The following is a 21,058-nucleotide window of genomic DNA, read 5'->3' on the forward strand; positions in this document are numbered from 1 at the left end:
AAAATTGATCAAACGTGAATGACAAATAGCATTAGCCAATAGCCGACCACTTTTAAAATGTTAAATAACATTAAGATTTATTTTAACTCTAAACCAATTAAAAAGTGGGAAGAGATATAGAATAATTTGACAAGACTGATGGAACTGTGTCAAGGAAAGTGCCCACACATCCAGTTGCAAGGAAGCATGTTAAACACGTGGGCAGACAGCATGGCTGATGGCTTCAATAAACATTGTTCGTGATTGGTCGATAGCACTCGGTGCTGACGAAAATAACCGATCTCAACTTCGGATACTCGAATGCGCTTCGGCTGGCCAATCACATGTGGTACGGTGTCAGGTGCACTCCAATGCTGCTGCCAAGCTTGTAGTTATCGGCTGAAACGCTGCTGGCAACGTGCGTGGCTGGGAACAAAACAAGAGGTGCAGGATACGACGTATACGTTTTGTGGAATTTTAGTGTAACGTATCACCTTCAGTACAAGCATGAGCATCGCCGCATTACTAGAAGCTGCCGAATATATAGAAAGGAGAGAGCGAGGTAATCTTTCAACCTGTACTATACTCTGTGCCTCTCTCCGTGATCGTTGTCTTATCCAAGGCCTTCCAACATGGATGCCGACTAGAACTAGACGATCAGCTGATTTTGACATAAGTGCAATGCTGGATTGACATAGCTACATCGGTTTGTTTTTTTCCAGAGGCAGAACATGGATATGCGTCCACGATGCTTCCCCTTCCAGAAGATCTCAATAGAAGAAGACCAAAATTGAAAAAGACTCAGGGAAACAGGTAAGAATTTCTTAACGTTTGGCCTCCGCTTTCATCACTTTTTGTTCTTTGTAAATAGTATCCGTAGGCTAGTTCTTATTTGGTCGAATCGATTTTTTGTCCTGTGATCCATTTGCATTTGACATTTCCCTACAGGATCCGCTGTAGCCCTCCTTTCGTTTATCAGTCGGAAATGGTTGAGACAGGGCTACAGAAGCGATCCTGCAATCCAAACAGTAAAAATTTAAAACCTTTCAAAAAATATTTTGATCGCGCTCGAATTATTTTATTCGGTTTTCAATTCTTAGTCAATTTGTTTACTTTCAGGTCATCGCACAATGAACTGGAAAAGAACAGGTAAAGTTATTCATCTGATTCATTAATAATGATAATAATAAGAAGTATTTTAATAGCTTTTATTATCTTTCAACAATTTTTAATGGTTTTCAAAAACATTAAAAGCCAATACAACTGATTTCCATGTTTACACAGCTTTGTAATAATTAAATGTACTTTTTATGCTTGTATACGTGACCCGAAACACGTTGCATAGATACTCTTCTTTTTAGTTTGGGTGTGCATATGTAATCGTCTTACAACGTTTGAAATAATCGATTTTATTAGTATACAGTAGGTGTAGTTACTATTGGCAACATTACAGCCAAGTTGTATCTCGTGACCTTGAGTAGAAGTCACTTGTTCTAACCAGCCTCTATATTAAACGGTCGACTGTAATGCAATCCATTATCCAATATCTCGATAATGCATTTTGGTTCGAAATAAAACGTTTATTTTTAATTTTATCCTATTCTACGATACATAACGAACATGGCGGTTTGTGTACCGCAGTTTATAGGCCACGTGATAGTCGTTCTGACAGCACACCACGTGACTGATATGGCTACAGAGACATTACACGTCGTAATGTGCTTGATGACGTGGAATTTTTTTTCCTTTTTAGAACCGTTACAGCCGATGAGTACGGGTCTCTACATTGCTTACTTATTTAAAAATGCCGTAAAGTGTTTTTTAAGTATTAATGAAGAGTTTATATACTAAATGAGGCAGATGGCAAATTGACAAGTTTTATTAATAAGACACATATTTTTGGATGCAATCCTGAAGGAAATAGCAAAGAGTGCTGTACGGTTTAAAAATATGGGCTGCATATAAACTTGAGTTTATTCTATTTGAACTTGCACACATCTAATGCTTTTTTACAGTGTTTAGGAAGGTGGCATCTTGTTTAGATTTACTAAATCCTGTATTTATAATGCATAACGATTCATAACTAGTGCATCAATTTGTTACGTCACAACAGGATAGAATAATCGTATGATTTCTATATAAATTTCCGCAAAATGAGATTAACTGATACAAAAAATTATTCATATGTATACATAGAAAAGTTTGACGTAAACATCCGAAAAAATCACGCGATAATTTTATTTATAAGTAATTTCAGTTTTTCCTCATAAAAAACCAGCAAAAATGTAATCAACCGTTTTAAAAATTGCAACGAAAAGCAAATTTTCTTTGTAGCTATTCACAGAATTTGACTTGAGCTTTAATTGAGGTATCAGTTTAACAGTAACTCTTGTACGTTGGAGAAATACGATATCTTAGTTTATAATAAGTTTTTCTATTTATATTCTAGTAGTTATGCATTTCTTGTAATGATTCAGAGAATAGGATTTGTTAATGATTATACGTGAGAATGAACTTATATTTTTTAGGTAATTCTATAGAATAGGATGATATCAAACACCTGCTACATCATTGAATAAATGTCAAGGATATTTATTAGCAGTACGATTACTGTTATTTATCAAGAATAGATGTATAAGCCTTGCCGAAAACATAGGGTCTGTAACCTATTTGTCGATTAGTAATACCAATTTTTTGCAATCTAACTGTTGTAATATTTTGTTAGCTAATTTTCGTTTTCGTTATTGCACGCTTTGTTATTCTCGTTTTTTCCCCTTCATTGTTCGGTTTTAGTAATTCTCCAGTAAAATGAAATATTAAATTAATTTAATTCAGTAAATGCTAGGAATCTTATCGTTGGATCACCACAGTAGACATCACGTTCTGTGGTATAGTTATACTAAAAATGTTATCTCTAGTTATTCAATTAAATCACGTGATTCATTCCAAAAATATAAAATTTCTATTAAAGAATTCGAAACAGTTTTCTCCCCTTATACCGTTAAAGATTTTTCACGTATTATTAATTAGCAACACGTGAAAACTTAAAAGTCATCAATATTTATTACTATAGACGATCACGTGATATGTTATTTTAAATTTATTTAATCGAATCACGTTATTGCTTATTACTTTTATCACTTTATTGACTTAAGTATATGTAAAGTTGAATGAAATTATTCAGGATTAGATCGATCCTTTGTATATCATCTCCTCAAGTGATCCAATATATTCGAGTGATGTATTTTATTACATTTCCTAATAATATCAAATCTATTTATACAATTGACAAGTTTATAAATCTGTTCGTCACGATTAGAGGATACAATTCTATTCATTCACAATTTCGTATCACGTGGTACGCTATGCTGTTATTTTTAATTCGTTAAGTGATATAGCAAGAATCGTTAATGAAAAGTTAGATTTTATATATATAATTTTTTATATTCTGTTTAATTTGAATTCTTTTTTTTGCTTTTGTAATTGCTTGTATATATATCAGGTTTTGCTTTCTCTGAAACTCTTAAGAACAAAAAAATTATTAAAGATTGGAAGCAAATACTCATTCCATGAACTTTCGAATTTTATAATGAATGGAAAAGTATATCAATTAAGAGAACTGGAGCCAACTCGACGTCTGTAGGAGGTGATGGAATTTGTAAACATAACTTGAAAAAAAAAGGAAAGAAAAAAGCGTGCAAAGCTCAACTCGACGTCATGTTTATCAGCTTCTGAAATTACCAAGTTGTTCAGACCGAAATAAAATACATAAAAAGTACAACAATGTCTTATATTTCAATCATTAAGTAGAGTTTAAAAAATATATTATTTTAAATAATTCGCCCATAATTAAAATCAGATATTATTCTATTTAACTTATTTAAAAAAACGAGAAGAAAAAAATTATCATTTGAGCAGTAGAACAACTGCAGATGTCAGTAATAATTAAATAAAGGGTCAGTGATCCTATTGTATGTTAAATAAGTCCCTCATAAGATAATTGACTGGACCGAACATCTTTTCTAGTCAAACTACTTCCAGGGACGTTTAACCCAACCGTCTTACTTTGACTCTCCCACTTGTATCTTATTTTAAAGATAATTAGCGTAACGACTTTTAAGCAATGTCTGAGGGATTATCTACAATTTTTAACAACCCCCTACCCGTTACTCATTTTGTAGATGAAGTTCAGTCGAGTAACTACAAAAATTATTATATTTTTCCTCTTCGATTAAAATAGTATTTTTTTCGCGAGATTTCTTTGTGCAAAGTATAATTTATGAGTAATAAATAACTGTTAATCTTATCGTATAAATAAATCGCGTGACTAAATTACGAAAAACAAATTTTTAATGATTTAAGTGAAAAACAAAGTGACAATTTTTTTTTAAATAATTTATTATTTATTAATTTATTTACTAAAAAATTAGAATAATTATAGATCATAAACAAAGAAGAAAAGATTTTTTTTTTTTAAACTACTTTTAAAAAGCCCGATTTTAATTTTATAATATCCTGATTTCTCTACATTGTTTATTATATATCTATATATAATTTATAAATAGAATTTTTTAAAAAATGCCCTTTTTTTGAAAATTATTTGCAAAATAACTCTTACCAATTTAGTTATAAAAATGTCGTATCACGCGATTAAAACAGAAGCTAAATGATGTAGATAAATCTAAATAATGGGCATATTGGTTAGTAATAATGGACGACGTAATTGTTGCAGATTTGCAGAACCATGTGACTTCGGGGTGTGGTGGCTACACCACCGAACACCACGTGGCAATAGTGTTTCGAGTTGACACGTTGCCAAGTAAACGAAGCCGCGCTGTCTCGTAAGTCTTTCGAGTTGACTGGACATCCAGATGATTCTTTCTGTTATTGCGGCTTCGACCGAAACAAAACTTGATTTATAATTAAATAATACCAAGAATCCATAAAATTTTACAATTTCCTTTTATTTCTTTTTAATTTTTTTTCTTTTCTGGTTTTCTTACGTGTAGATTGATAATAGTATAAGCTACGTCACGAACTATTCTTGTATAAGTGACCTTGATCGCTTCTATAAAAATCGATATCGTTTCCGCATACGGCCGTGTGTTTCGATTAATTAAAAATTTTAAATATGAAGTAATATTCGAACCCGAGAAAAGTATATATTTTGAATTTTAGGTTAATAAGGTTATTAAATAGCTCTGCATGACGCCGTTTTTAATAAAGTAGGCTGCTGTGCAGGCCTATATTTTTAAATAGAAATGAATACAGGACAAAGCTTGCGATATGAATTTCCGATGTTTTGAATCTAGGCTAGAATAGGAGATGGATCTAAGATAGCCATGGTTTTATATCTCTGATATGATTAGGTCCATGTGAAAGAGTCATCTTCCTTTTCCAAAATGATACAGAGCTTGTTCTTTTGAGTTTTTTGATGCATTTCCAAAGGGAGACAAGTATCTATGTAGGCCTTGATATAAGGTTTACTAGTTTATATGTTAATTAAAAAAACATTCATTTTTAGTGAAAAATTGCTTATTAAACTCTCTTACATTACAGACGAGTAATTACTTTAAAATTCTTGATTTTATCATTATAAATTCGAGTTATAATTACCTAAATAGGAAATCATTTTAGAAAGAATGTTTTTGTTAGCAAAATGATTACAATCATACTATTTATTTTTTACACTAGAGGCTAATTAATGTGATTGGCCTAAGCAATAATTTAAAATTACAATTTTAGTTAGATAAAGTGGCCTATTTCACAAAAAAGGAATATTGTGTCACTGCTTATCTTCCAACAAATCCTCTTACACAAGCGGGGTATTTAGTAATACTTTACTTTCATCTACAAGCTAAACCTTCAAATTGCGAATGTCAGAGAAAATATTGGATTTTCAACCAATATCTCGTAACGAGTGTTAGTCTGTTGGAAAAAATAGGATTTTTTCCGGCCGTGACGTTAACCAAGGCGTTCGGAAATGAGACCTTTTCTACAGAAATGCTGTTAGGAATGGTTCATATCCGTCTCCTCACCCGCTTCCGTTCTAGTTCCAGGTGTAGGCCTAGACGAAATGTTCGACTTGTGGGGACTGAGGCCTCCCGTTCTTTTCACCAATTGAATTTTACCAAATGGTTCCAGATGGCTTCTGATCAATTGTGAGAATTTAAGAACCGTTATGGATATCCTACAACAGACAACCAACTTTCCGAAGAGAATAGTTAACAAAGGCTTTCTAACGTTGCTTTAATTTAGATTCTTGTTTAAATCTTGACAAAAGAACTCAGAACCGATTGCCATACAATCTTCAACGGGTAACAAAATCAAAACTTTCGTTTGCTCTCGAACTCTCGGCCCATATTCGAGCATCAAGCTTTCATCTTTCGAATGCTCATCCTCAAATGAGTTTGCATTAAATGTTCAAAAAAATCTCTTGTATTGTTGTCTGAGTTCCATTTATTCTCTAATAAAGAGGAAAGAGAAGTTAAATGACTCCAAAATTCATGGCAAAGACCTCGTCAATTTTGCATAAATGAAAATACTTAAACTCTTTCAGGTTCACTGCCGACTTCAATTCATGTCAGCTTATTACCCAAGAAAAGCAAATTAATTTGAAACTATGAAAAAAAAGAAACAAAATTGGTATGATAAATTTGAAGGAACCGGTTGCTCTAAAGCATACATATTAGCCCATTTCTCATGTAAAAAAAAAAAATATTTTCGTGCAATATTAGCTTATTATGTGTACAGGAAATGTAGCACATAACAAAGCGATAGCGTGATTATATATCAAAAAAGAAGTCAGAATGACGGGATTCAATTGAATTTTATTAAATAGTCAGAACAATAAAGTTATTTCAACAGATATTTATAATCTTTAAAAATAATTACATTCTGCATCAAAAGAGCAAAGAAAAATTTTTTTTTTCAATTATAATTATTATAATGATTAATATTTCTTTACAAATTACAAAATCCATATCAACATATGACATTACTTGAATGAGGGGCATAAATACTTCTTTTCAGCGATTTAAGAAGAAAAAAAATTAGCGTTTTGATCGTTCGTTGGTCTGTCTGTGTTTTGATAAATAGCCCTAAAACTGAGCTACACAAACTAATTTTATCTGTTTAATATGCATTATTATATTAAATTTGGCTAGGATCCGAGTAAGAAATCCAAAGATTTTCGTACGAAATTTTGAAAATAAAAAAAAAAAAACATTTAATTATAGTTTAAAATAATTTTTTTATCATTATTAATTGCATCGATGTCAAAATTGTTTACAAACATTATTTTGAGACATTAATTTCAAGACATTCATATTGAAATAATAATGATTAAATAGCTTTTTATATATGTTTATATTTAAGCATTTATATATAATTATCACATTATAATTTTTACAAGTTTTAATAAAGCATTATTGCATTTCTCTATTATATTTGAATACCTTATCATAAAACTGAAGCATTATAATTATTACAATTAAAAATTGTTTATTTTAGGCCTATATATTTTATATTACTGAAAACGAATACATAATTCTATTTGTTATTACTATATAATTAATTTTAAACAAAAAAATATTTAGATTTGATATTTTGTACCCTTGATTATTTTACGAAGCTTTAAAAATCTAAAAATATAATTTTACTTTTCTGGAAAATTTAATAAAACTGATAAGTTACAAGCCTTAAGTAAAAAGTAAACTAACGTTAAGTATTGAAGATAAATGCGCTAGCTTTATGTTAATATAGAAAACATATCAGTGAATTTTATTTTTTTAGCCTACTTATGCCAAATTTTTGTTTTAATATATCTTCCTATTTTGAAAAGATTGCGACCCCTTGCTGTTTTTGAAACTTAATAACACGTCTCGTGACTGAACTCCTTTTCCTTTTTTTTTTTTTCTTTTTGTTTTTAACGCCTGTGAGATACCAAATTACTAAATATTCTAAACTGTTTTTGAATTATTTCGAACTATTCTAAACCTTATCTTTATATAATTAAGCGTAGCCGAAACTGTAGAATAAAAGATTTAGTTTCGGTAATATGAAAAGGATGAAAAGAAAAACTTAAAACAGGAAAAAAGGGGTGCTAAATTCTTTTTGTAACACTTCTAAATAGTTTTCCGGCCATGAAAGGAAGAGCATTAAGTTAAATTGGCCTTTCCCCTCTGTACGACAAAGAAAACTTATTTCATTTTCTATCAGAAATGAACAGTTAGATGCATTAACCTATTTACAGGATTCAAAACAAGATAAAATAATCTGATGAAGATGCAATAGCTTAATCTAATGCTTCATCGACAAAATTTTAACAAACATAACATTTTAAATCCGTTTGCTATTTTATGATAAATAGCATTAACACCTCTTTTGTTTGTTTTTATAGAAACTAGGACAAGCCTTAGAAAAATAAATATTTTCATCTACATTTTTAGGACCGGAGGGAAGAAAATTTTTAAGTTTTGTTCAATGTGTTATACAACTTTACACTCTTACAAATGTGTATCTTTTTTCTCCATTTATTTCTGTTTGCAGAAGTTGTAAAAATGATTTGGAGAATGGGAATGTCTTTAAAATTTTAAATATTTTTACACGAAAAATTATTATTATTATTATTATTATTATTATATGCGAAAAGATAATGATAATAGTTATTATTGTTATTTGTATAATTATTTAAGAAATAAGAGGCAATTTTTAGATGTTATTTTGAACATTTTAAATATTTTTTTTTTTTATATATATATAACTGTAAAAATTTTGTTTGTGATAAAAATAAATTATCCGGTTAAAATCTCGAAACATTTTGGAATAGCTATCCAAAAATAAATTATTTCAATGTTTTGTTTAGAAGTATGCTTATGGGTATTTTGAACGCTAGTATGGTCACTGATGCCAACAAAATTTTGAAATGACTTCAAACGCTTGTCATGTGATGAAAAAAAAATTCCTTTTAAAAAAATATGTTTTTTTTTAAATATCTTAATTTAATTTGCATTTTTTAATTTGAAATATCGATTTATAAAAAGTCAAATTCGTTCTTAAATTAATTATTTTTTTTTCTAAAATAATTAAACTCGTCAAAGAGCATTTACATTTCTAGACTTATGTGTCACTTTCTTTTCTTTGATTTCTTTTTTTTGGTAACTTTTGATGAAAATTGAATTTGTTATTTTCGAATCAATAACTAACTACGGTCGGTTGATTATTTATCGAAAAAAACGAATAAGAAACGTTATTTTTCCAAAAATAAGACCACTTGCATCGCGAGATAAAAATAAAATCACAGGGGACAACATTCTACTTTCACGGTTATTTTCTGATATGTTGAGGACCACGTTTGACCCAAATAAGTTTATTCAGCTTGTCTCCAATTGTCAGCAGTTTACTCGATTGTCGTCATTGTGCCTCTGGTTCTCGCTTAATGAGTCATTGCAACATCCATTGTGAAAAACACTATGGGTGTCAAGCGTGCTGTCTGCCACACTTTGCTGCAATTAGTAAACAGGTGGATCTGACTAATAATCTGCTACTTGTCCGAGACGAAAATTAAATGCATTTTACTTCATCTAAATTTCAATTACCTTATTGATTTTCTTGTATTTCCAGGCAGTAATATGCGTTTGACAGTATTTAATTAGAATCGTTACTCGAGACTTGTTTTTCGTTTCAGAAATTCGTGTTTCTATTTTATTCTGTGTTTGCTTAACTTATAGGGCAGTTCAGAAAGTGTTGAGAATAAACAGATATTTAAAAAAAGGAAAGAATTTTGGCTCCTCTGTTGTTTGTCCGTATTGGGTCATTGAACCTCTCAGTTGAGATGTTTGTTATCATGTCAGGTGTGTGCGAATGTTTTCAGTTGATTTAGATACGTTGAAGAAAGCAATTTGTCACTTCCTTATTTATGATTAGATATGATTAATTTAATAACAGACACGACCAATTAGAACAGATGACTACGTCAATTTATGTAGCACGATTTACAAAAATATCAATTTTGAAGAACCAAAAAGTATAAATCTAAATAAATGTTGCGAGGGTGTATTTTATTTGAATTCTTGACTTTTTTATATAATTACGATTAGATTTAGATAAAAATTGACGGGTGGATTAACCCTGTGAATGACATATGTTCATCCAATATTAGTCATAGTAACATTGCATTGTAGGGGTATCAGAGGCTTTCTCTCAACTTGCGTTTCATCAAGATACTTCAGGAATTATTGTGGCTGTGAGTTTATCAAATCATTATATTGCATGTTTTATCAGATTACAAATTAAACATAGTAATAGTAAAGAATGAAACCGTATAATAGCTACGTTGACCAGATTTATTTTGGTAAACGCAACTGTGTGGTTTCGAAGCGTGAATTGTTTTGGTATCAATCTATTCTAAACACTTCATACTTGACTGAATTCACGTCTACATTTGGAAAAAGCAAAGTTATTGTTTCTCAGGAAGCTCTTCTAAAAGTAGGCCATTCCTTATGGTGTTGTTATGATTGCTGTTTAATGCCTGTAAAATATTAGGAAACCAATTAAGCGAAACGGTACTTGCTTTTAACAGCTTCGTTTCGGATCTCTGCACTTACAGGAATTTAATTCAAAGGGTTTTTTTCACCAGTTTCAAATAATTTTAAATATAATTTTAAATTGCTTTGACTCACAAAAGAACAAAGAATAAAAAAGTAGATACATTTACTTATAAATTTAAGTTATTCAGATGTATTGGCTGATGTTTTCATTTTTTCCTATTTGCAATAACTCTATAAATAACATATCATTTTTGTTTTTTTTTCTTCTTTAAGGCGGGCTCATTTGCGGAATTGTCTCGAAAAATTAAAGGAAATCGTTCCTTTAGGACCCGAATCAAATCGCCATACGACGTTAGGTCTTTTAACCAAAGCTAAATCCTTCATTAAGGTAACCGAAAAATACAGTAATATATATTTTTTAAATATATTAAACCGACTTTCACATAGAAAATTACTACTTTTAATATATTACTGTAACATAATTATAATTGTTATTGCTTTAATATAGTCAAATATTTTTCTCTTAAAGTTTCGAATGCCCTTAATATGCTTATCAGTTATTTACAGTATGATATATTCAGGGCCTATCATAAAGGGATCCAGAAAGGCTAGTTGAACCGGATTCATATCCACAAAACGCCTCAAATTTAGAATTTTATATTCTATTTTGCTATTTTCTAATATGAAGAGCTTCAAAAATACAAATGACTCCGGCCTTTCTCGACTTGTGAGAGGACCTGTTTGTATTTTTAGTTTTTCTGAAAAAGAAAATTGCTTAAACTCGAAATTATCTATGCTTATTTAAATTAATGATAAAGACATGGGCTTATCGATGCACTTCTAAACTTCTCTTAAACGTATTTGATTTCCTACAAATAACCACTGAAGAATTAAACTTGAACTTTTATTTAATGTTCGACTTACTTAAATATAATACTCGTCATTCAGGATTACACAGTAATGATTTTGTCTTTTAGAAGGATTATAGTAAGAAAATAATGCACTCATTAAATTTTATAAGAGCCGAAAATCTGTACGGAATGGAGTGAGATGCAAACCATTTTAAATCCCTACTCCACTTTCAAATCTATCAATAGGTTATTAGGATGAAGTGTGCCTATCCTACTTAAAATCAATGAAACATTCAGAATATGATTCTTTCCAGACACTTGAAGACAAAGATAGGAAGCATCAGGTACAAAAGGAACAGCTATTAAGGGAGCAGAGATATCTCAGGCGGAGATTGGATCAGCTAAATGGACCATTCCATTACGAACGGAAACGGAGAAGTGTCAGTGAGTGCAGTTCGACATCGCCCTCGACATCTTCCACGTCTGAAACAGGTGACCCATCAATTGGATCATTTACCTCGGGCACATTTTGTGCTATTTTTAGTTTTTACTTATATAATAGTGAATATAGCCTATTAACGTGTTCTGGGCGAGGTGGGCCTCTTCTCTACATTTAAATTTATGATTCGCATCATGCCACCATTTCTTTTTCTTCCATTTATCAGGATTTTACAGTAAAAAAATCTTTCTTAGTGTCATTAGTTCACTTTTTAAAATATATTTTTTTATATATATTTATGCTCCCTTTTTGCTAACAAGTAATCACGAAAATAATTAATACAGAGCCTTTAGCATTGTGGAAAAACATTAAAAAATTTACAAAAATTACCTAAAAAATTGGAAAATAGAACACGGAAATAATTTTAGATCAAACCACTATTGTTTACAATATTTATATGAGTATTTCTGTTTTGGCCTTATAATAAATTAGAACATTATTCAAACATAAGCAGGTTTTTTGGGTTTTTTTTTTCATTTTTAAAAATTCATTTTAAATAAATTTAATTTTTAACAGAAATGTAGGCCTATATTAATTTTATATTCTATCTTTAAAAAGTTTATTTTAAAAGAAAAAAGACATTAATTTTAAAACTAAAAGTTATAAAAATCCAAACTTTGACAATTGTTTTTTTGAGTTTTATAGTTATAAAAGTAGAAATTTATACAGAAAATACCATTAAAAATCGAATTTCGTTTTAAACAATAACAATAAAAGCTAAATGAACTTTGTTTTTTGTTTCAATTATGATAGATTAGTTCAGGTGACGATTACAATCAATGTCAATGTAGCACATGGAGCCGGTGTTTTAGTGTTTGTTAATGCAAAGCTATCAAAAGTTATTCACGGAACACTATTGTGAGATACGTAGATATAGCAAGTATGTTGAAGCATTGCCAAAATTACAATCACTGCTTGTGCAGGACAGAACCTTATTCACCTTAGACTACTACACCTGCTAGTTTCTTGGAATACAAAAATTACCCAACCTTGAACTACTTTTAACTGTTGCTCACAGTACCAGAGTTTTCATAATCTGTTACTTCAAATATGGCAAATATATAATGTATAATCAAATAGTTGTTTACGTTCTACTTTCAAATACTTGAAAAAGTTATAAAATGTTCTTTTTTAAAAGTTTCTCTTATTTCAGCTTTTGAATATATCCTATTTATTGCTGATTAAGTAAAAAATAATAGAAATTAAATGTAAAATTATATTTTGTTGCTCTGTTTATCAAGTAAATCGAAGAGCATGCATTGTAACTCCGGGAATATTAAAAGACCCATTAAACGTGCTTAGACTTAATCATCATTTGTAATACACGAGTTTAGTTTAAAAAGGTAAAAATTTGTAGTTTAGAAATATGAAAAAAATGTTAATAAGTGTACAATTTTCTATACAAAATATTATCTTTAAATCAATTTAGAATTCTTAATCTAGAATAGCAGCGAAGAGAGGAAAATTGCATATAAAATTGCATTGCTTCCGGGTGCAAATAGAATTTCTGGGTCTGAGAGGTAATTTTAGGTTCGAGCCCCCTTTAACCTTAGGTTAAATTTAACATATAAAGGACCCACCCTTAGTTCAGGGAATAAAAATCTTCAGCTGCTCTCTTTTTTAGAAAAAACTGCAGTAAATTTATTTTATATTAGTTTGTTTATAATACAAAAGTATTTAAGGTCGATATTTTTAATTTCAAATTATTATCACTGTTTGTCTCTTTAATATTAATGTTTTCTAGAGAAGTGAGGCAATTTTTCTTTTAATTTTAATACACGATATGCATTATGCTATATTTTTTCATTTAAACTTTATTCGGGATTTTAATGTAAATATTTACGTAAATCATAATTTTATTTGAATAATTCTTTGTTTTATACTTTAATTTTAATTTAAAAACTGGATAACCTTAGAGAAATATTAACCTAAATTTTTAATATGTTGTTTCCTTTAATAATAAATTTTAAATTTATCAATAATTTGAATTTATATGAAATATAATACTGTATTTTCATAATTATTAATTTTAGAATGTTTTGCTTAAGATTTTATATTAATTATATATTCTTATGTTAGAAATTTAATATTGTTTGTTTTTTTAAAATAAATAAAGTGATTTATTTGAGCTTTTTATAATTAAGGATTATTTATACAGAAAATGCTTACTTTTCCAAAGAAATTTTTCACTTTAATAGCGTAATGTAATAAGAAATTAATTCGTAAATTTACCAATAATTTAAATTTATTTAAAGTATAATAACTATAAAATAAAAAATTGATTTTAACGTGATTCATTTAAACTTTTACATTATTTACATATTTATGAGGTAGAGACATTTGCGTAGAAAATAACTATATTTTCTAAGAAATTTAATTCTTTAATAATATAATAAATTTGAGAACTAATTCTTCGTTATATCAATAATTTGAGTATGTATAAAGTAGCCTATAATCTTAGCATAAAAATTAATTTATCGGTTTGTTTAGCATTACATCCAATGTTTGTGCAGAAAATGTATATCCTTCCTGAGAAACTTCATACTTTTTTTTTAACATTCTGATACTATTTTATTGGCAACAATCGACTCTAAAAAGAGGTAAAAGAAGAAGAAAAAAAGGCGAGAAGAGTCATTTAACAATAAACGATACAAAACTTTTCGAAGCTATTGTAGTCGATGGCCAGTGTGTCGTAAAAGCTTTATTTACAGCATGTACTAACTGAAGATGACGTCACCAATCCTATATCTAGTTTTTATTATGGTTTGTCGCTTTTTCATCCTTTGCAACTCTTCTGGTTTTGGATCATTGTTTCCGATTTTCTGACCACGTGTTAACCGATCCGATTCTGAAACGAGTTCGACACAGCTAAACTTGCTTTATTATCTCTAGTATTTTATGCATGGAAAGTTTAGATACTAATCTTTCACCCGATAATTTAATCTGTTTAATTTTACAATTATCTTACTGTTTTTTTTTATTTTTTTAATTTTTGTGTCATCTCCAATAACACAAAGAATACTTTGTAAAAATTAAAGTGTTTGGATAAATCTATGACTTTTTTCCCCTTGTTTCTCGCTTGTTTTTTGTTCTTAACAATTATTTAACAAGAATTATATATATGACTATGTATATATCAAGTTTCTTTATCTTTTTAAATTTATGTTCTTAGAAAGCACGTATAGTCATGAAAATGATTACAATAAATAGAAAAAGGATAATAAATTTTATATAAAATAAATAATTTAAAATTTATTTTTAAAGTGTAATTTAAATACTGAATAACATTTAGAAAGCTGACACACACACAAAAAAAACTCTTTCTTTCTTTGCTAAATGAAGCAAGAAGCAAAACCCGCACTGCTGCATAGAACTATAGAACAGGATATCATAAATGGACAATGAACAGCCATGCTAGTAGGTCTCGACTAAAATAGCCGGTGCTGTTAGTGCAGTTAGATAGATCCCTGCAGATAAGTTACAAAAAAAAGCGATGTAGTAATTCGTTTTATCGTTATGTTGTCACACCGTACTAAATAGAAGCCCTATTATTTATGCTCTGTATTATTTTTGCATTGAATCCATGTATAACTACACGAACCGAGAAGGGTAGTTACAGGCCTCAAAAAAGACAAAAATCCCCCCTATGTACGTGGGAAGAGCTGGCCTCATCTACTTACTAGCTCCAGCTATCGGGTACCCTGAAGCTATAAATGAAAAATAGTGTAACGTAGATCTTTTTGCTTCTGGTGTAATTGGAGATTAATTTAATGGTAAAGTTACCAGAAAAATCAAATAGTGCTCGGGGCTTGCTTATTCATGCAACAACAGGGTCAGGACGAGAGTTTAGGTGGTGTCGCCAGAAAGGCGGGTAGAAAGACGTGAATCTCTGACCAGCGACCTGTGAACGTGACTGCGTCGTTGTACGACCTTATAACCTCTCCTCCATTGTTTTACTCGGTTAGGTGAGGTTATATGAGTGTTAAGAGATATGCCTATTACTACTGAAGTACTGATTGAGATGCTGGACAACCTCCCTCTCTTCTAACGCCCCATTTTTTTTTTTTTTTATTGCTTGAGTTCAAGGACAGTCATTCGCCCGGTCGACTCTAACACGTGGAACACTCTCACATGCTCTTGTTTACCCAATCTGGTTATCTGGGTTCTGCATTCTGTTTATGAAAACTAGAGCCTATTATTTTACTCCTCAGAATAATTTTAGAACATTTATATTCATTTTTGAAAGATTTATTATCAAATATTCCAAGTAATATATTAACAATATAGGAACTTATATAGCAAATCATTCACTTTATTCACTGTTATAATTTATCATTTAATCTATTAAAAATATAGAAAACACTAAAAATAGTCCTGATTTTCTTTTTATTTCTTTAAGTGGTTAATGCAACATAATTTCTTCCTGTTCAGAACTGTTTTCTTCGAGTAAATGAAGTCTAAATGTGTAGTTTAGTAGCAAACTTTTATGACAGCTACCCAAACTTATCTGGTTTTTATAAATAAATAACCATTATAACTTGAAAAAAAATTAAAAAGAACATGTCTAGAAGAGCCAGATTATGGCGAAGCTAAAGGTTAAATCTGTGTCAAACTTGTCAAAATTTTGACGTAAAAAATCCTCATAGAAGAACCTGTTATTTATTAATTTATTCTTCATCTTTAAAAATTTAGGAACAGTAGGCCCGAGTTAAATAGGCTAATATAAATTTAGGGAATTTTTCTGAAAAGGAAGTTAGCTTAAGATTTTGTCGGTCAGGAAGAAGTGATGCAATATGCTCTGAAATGGTTAAAAGGTTATTTCCTGTTTGCAATATTTTCTTATTATTGGTTTTTATAAATTTTTTGTCACACCTTTTTTCATTAGAATTTATATTGTTTATAAAGGAAATATATCGATGTTCTTGTTAATTAATAATTCCATCAAACTGCAATTATATATAAAAGGATAAATTTTTATCATTTCGAGTGAAATAACCGAAAAATGACAAAATTTAAAATTAAAATAATCATTTTTTTCGAATTAGTAACAGCAATTCCCAGTGGCCTGATTTTACTGTTTTAATTGTCTTTTGTATGGTGAGTGCTGCTCTACTGATTCTGTACTTTTCACATAAATATTTGTGTGTACGTCGCATAACCAAATTTTTATTTCTCAGAATTTTGAAGTTGTCATCCTGTTCCTCATTTTTTATGGTTTCCTTTTAACGTTCGTATTACCCATTAAAATATCTAACCATGGTTTGTTCTAAATTCAATCCCTTCAATTCTAGAAATATACTTGTATAGAAATACCGAGAGAATGTCGCAGTGTTTAATCTTAAATCACGATAGGCTTTCATCTACAAAAGAGGTATAAGTAGGTTAATAATGCATCATTTCATTAATGACCTGTCTAGGCATTAATGGTCTATTCTGCAAGAAATGAAACCATATTCTGCGTACGGCGAAGATTGATGATGATGACCTAAGTTCAAAGAGTTCGGAGCAGAAAGCCCCATAGAGAAAGCCAACCAGCAAGTAAACGATAGGCGCAAATCTAACTTCCAATCAGGATGTTGATTTATTACAACCATTTTCCTAACAGTTAAAGGTCTTCACCCATAAAATAGACATGTTGACAGTAAAGGTCGAGTCTAGACCATTGAACTGCACGCGGTTAACGTGGGCAGTGCAAAGTCAGGTAAAGCAAGGTTATTCACCTAAACGAAAAGTAACTACGAATCGTTAAGTTTAATCTGGATTTGGTCAACGATATAGAAGAGAAGCAGCCAGAGGTCACGTTTCGGTCGTAGAATTCGGGCCCCACCCTATAAAGTAACACAACAGGTTGATTTGTGCCATAATGTTCATGCAGTGGACCTATCTATTGAGATTATACGCGTGGATTGAATAATGAAAACTTTTTTCCATGCATGGAGTACTTTTGCTGACAATGAGGTGTGACTAAATGCGGTCGTCGCTTTGTGTTTTTAAAGATGGATATGAAATTACAGAACGTTCGAGTCTCATCGTTCGATTACACTTCATCTTTCAAGTCCTATGTCGAAATTATAGACCTAAACATCAATTATCCTGTCCTTAATAATAACTGGGACAGTTTTTTCAAATTCCATTAATATCAAGGGTCTTTTATACGTTTGATTTTTTTTCAATTTGTATAATTTTACTAAGAATATATAAAAAAACAAGTGTTAATTAATCACTTAATTATATGGGTTAAATGTTATTTGCGAAAAAACATTAGCGTATTACAAGTGTTACATCACGTAACAATTATAATTAAATTGGTGAATTTAAAATTAATTGTGAATCTGCAGCATTTTGTTAAGATATCATATCTTGTTGCAGCCAAGTTCCTATTGAAGATGAGATAAATTATCAGTTATTATTGAATGCCTTATAAATAGCTGATAATGGATCTCTATCTGGAATTTTAACTTGGTGATACGTTTACATCTATGGTGTTTACAACATCGCCTGCATGCTTTTTGTTAACTTAGTCATGAAATTTTACATCTGTCATGATACGTTGCAAATTTTATTCTGCACTGTGTTTATAATATAAAGCTTTATAAGATATGAACATATATTCAATATCAGTTTTGTTTATTTATATTCGGTTTGAAAAGTAAAAGCATTTTCTAATGATTTTAGAGGAAAAAAAGACATTTTTTTTTGTTATAATATAAATTTTATACATTGACAATTCGATTAAGAATCATTTTTTCTCGTTACAGATGAGGTGGATATAGTGGGTTACAATAGCAGTCAGAGTGATACTGATGATCATAGCAGCATCCAGAGCCTGACAAGTGACGGAGGAGTGTCCATCTGCACCAAACGTCTCAGTCTGGGAGAAAACGGATCCATTTAACACTGCCTACTCATCTGAACATTCGACACCAACGGGCAATACTTCATTTGATGATGGCGCTGATACAGAATGAAAAGGATCTAGTAATTATCACATGGACTGCCCAAATCGTTTCTAACCCTCTCCTAAAAAAAACATTAAAAAATTATATAATAAACTAAAGTACGGTCATCTTTAAAAAATATATATATTCGCGGACTTCTGGTGGGCATTTTCCTTCGGAATGTGTAAAATATGCATTTCTTGCGGATGCTCACCTACATGTTAAATCTCCATTGACTTGTTCGGAGCTACCTAATGGAATGTACAGTCTGTGTGTTAGATGTTTGAAAAAAATGAGTGAATGAGTACGTAAAGTATATATTCCTGTAACATACTACAATTAGTGACTTGGTCACTATAAATTGTTTCATAGGAAGAGCTGGAATTGACATCAGTCCTTAGGCAGCTTCTATCTCTTGAATTCCATCAAGAGGAATGGAAATTGATAATTACATTAAAAAAAAGAAACTTTTAAATTATTTTAAACAAAAGTGCAACAAAAGTCTTTATTTCCAGACGTAGCTTATAATATCACAAGGCCTAAAATATTTATTTTGACTGAGATTAGAAAAATTTTATTTTTTGTTGACTAAAGTGATAAATGGATGACCTTCAGATATCATTCTACTTTATTTTATTTTATTTTTTTAATTTTTAGGCTCCAGCTTAAAATAAATAAATAAATTTCTGCTAACAGAAATAAATTATTTAATTTAAACCAAAAGAATAGAAATATATATTAATTAAAAAAATAAAATAATAAATCTAAAATTTTAAATGTATTTAACAACCGATAAATAGCAGTATTTCCTGATAAATATTTTTATTTTTTAAAATAAAAATTCCAATAATTATGCTTTCGATTAACGGTAAGAAAATGGAAATTCAACTCGAACCAGTGGACCATAATCCTACTCAGTAGGAAAAAAATAAATTTATTAAAAATATATATATATAAATGGTCAGTAGGCCTATTATGATAAATCCCTTAAATGGGAAGATAAACGTACACAAATCTTAACCATTGTCCAGTACAAATTATTCTGCCAAAGATTATTAATTTTCTAGTTCTATTATCTGAGTTTGTAAAGAGGGATATATATAATAAATATTCGGATTCAATGTCCACGGATATGTTTCACCTGTTACAAACGTAAGACTTAAAAAAAAACCAATTTAAAAATTTGGCCAGTGTTGATTATTGGCAGGAGCACTTATGTGTCTATTAAAGCTGCTGAATACGAAGATATGCACATCGAGTACCTGTTTATCTCTTCAATCAATTGTGGATTTTAATGGTGTGCTTATCTATAGAAGAAGGATTCACAAATGGTAGAATATACTTCGATGAATGACACGTTCGAAAATATTAGATTCCATGGATAATTTAGTTCCGGAAGATCTGAAACTTTCCATTTTAAATTTAGAAAAAATAAAATTGTAATTTTTTTTTTTTTTTTTGTTTTCTTTCTCTTCTGTTACAGATTTTTAACTATACTTAATTTTATTTTATTTTATTTTATTTTTGTTCTGATTGGAAATTTTTACAAAAGGGCATTAATTGCTGTAATGGTTATAGTAGAAAGGTTATGTTTAGATCTCATAAGAATTCATTCACTGCCATCTGATGAATTGCATCACGATTAATGTAAATGGTGTGATGGATTTTGATCAAAGAATAGAGTATCCGTCGTATGTTGTTGAAAGAGAATAAAAAAAATATATATATATATTTTTTTTCGATTATTTGTTTGTCAACAAGGCTCTGTACCTGATTGAACTTAAAAAAAGAGGATGGTGGACATATATGTGCGCTAATTAAAAAAAAAACAAAAATAATTTCAAATTTAAATGGAAAAGCACAGATTTTTACAGAATGAAGTTTAAAAAAATAATAAAAAAAAACAAAACCCTTCTTTGTACTGTAGATGTCTTTCAGAATTTGTCTGTAAATATTCCATGTATCATTTTTTTTTTGTTTCATTTTTCCTAAAAATAAAAACATTTCCTGTATATAATTGTTTTTTATTTCAATTTTTAAAAACTTTTTTAACACAAAAAATTCTATATTTAACATTTCGTTTAATTTAATAATTCGCCGAACTGTTTCTATTGATCATTTTAAGCTTTGTTCAGCAGGAAGCAAGGGGAATCTCCAACTCCACCCAACTGGCCGGAAGATGAACAATCACTCTCGCTGCCCATCACCGGATATGACGTCACCACCGATGGTCCACTTTGT

General features: G+C 29.8%; 1 protein-coding gene across 1 annotated transcript; it reads left to right on the forward strand.

The window, feature by feature from the left end:
• Positions 1-330: 330 nt before the first annotated feature.
• On the forward strand, positions 331-20,726 carry LOC136982453 (max dimerization protein 1-like). The gene is made up of 6 exons (XM_067278938.1): positions 331-541; positions 702-792; positions 1,099-1,128; positions 10,803-10,917; positions 11,695-11,872; positions 18,638-20,726. Exons 1-6 carry the CDS (start codon positions 487-489, stop codon positions 18,772-18,774), a joined length of 606 nt encoding a protein of 201 aa, XP_067135039.1. The 5' UTR covers positions 331-486; the 3' UTR covers positions 18,775-20,726.
• The last annotated feature ends 332 nt before the right edge of the window (positions 20,727-21,058 follow it).

This window comes from Centruroides vittatus, unplaced genomic scaffold, assembly GCF_030686945.1.
Source record: "Centruroides vittatus isolate TY-2023 unplaced genomic scaffold, ASM3068694v2 contig_1168, whole genome shotgun sequence".
Classification (NCBI taxonomy): domain Eukaryota; kingdom Metazoa; phylum Arthropoda; class Arachnida; order Scorpiones; family Buthidae; genus Centruroides; species Centruroides vittatus.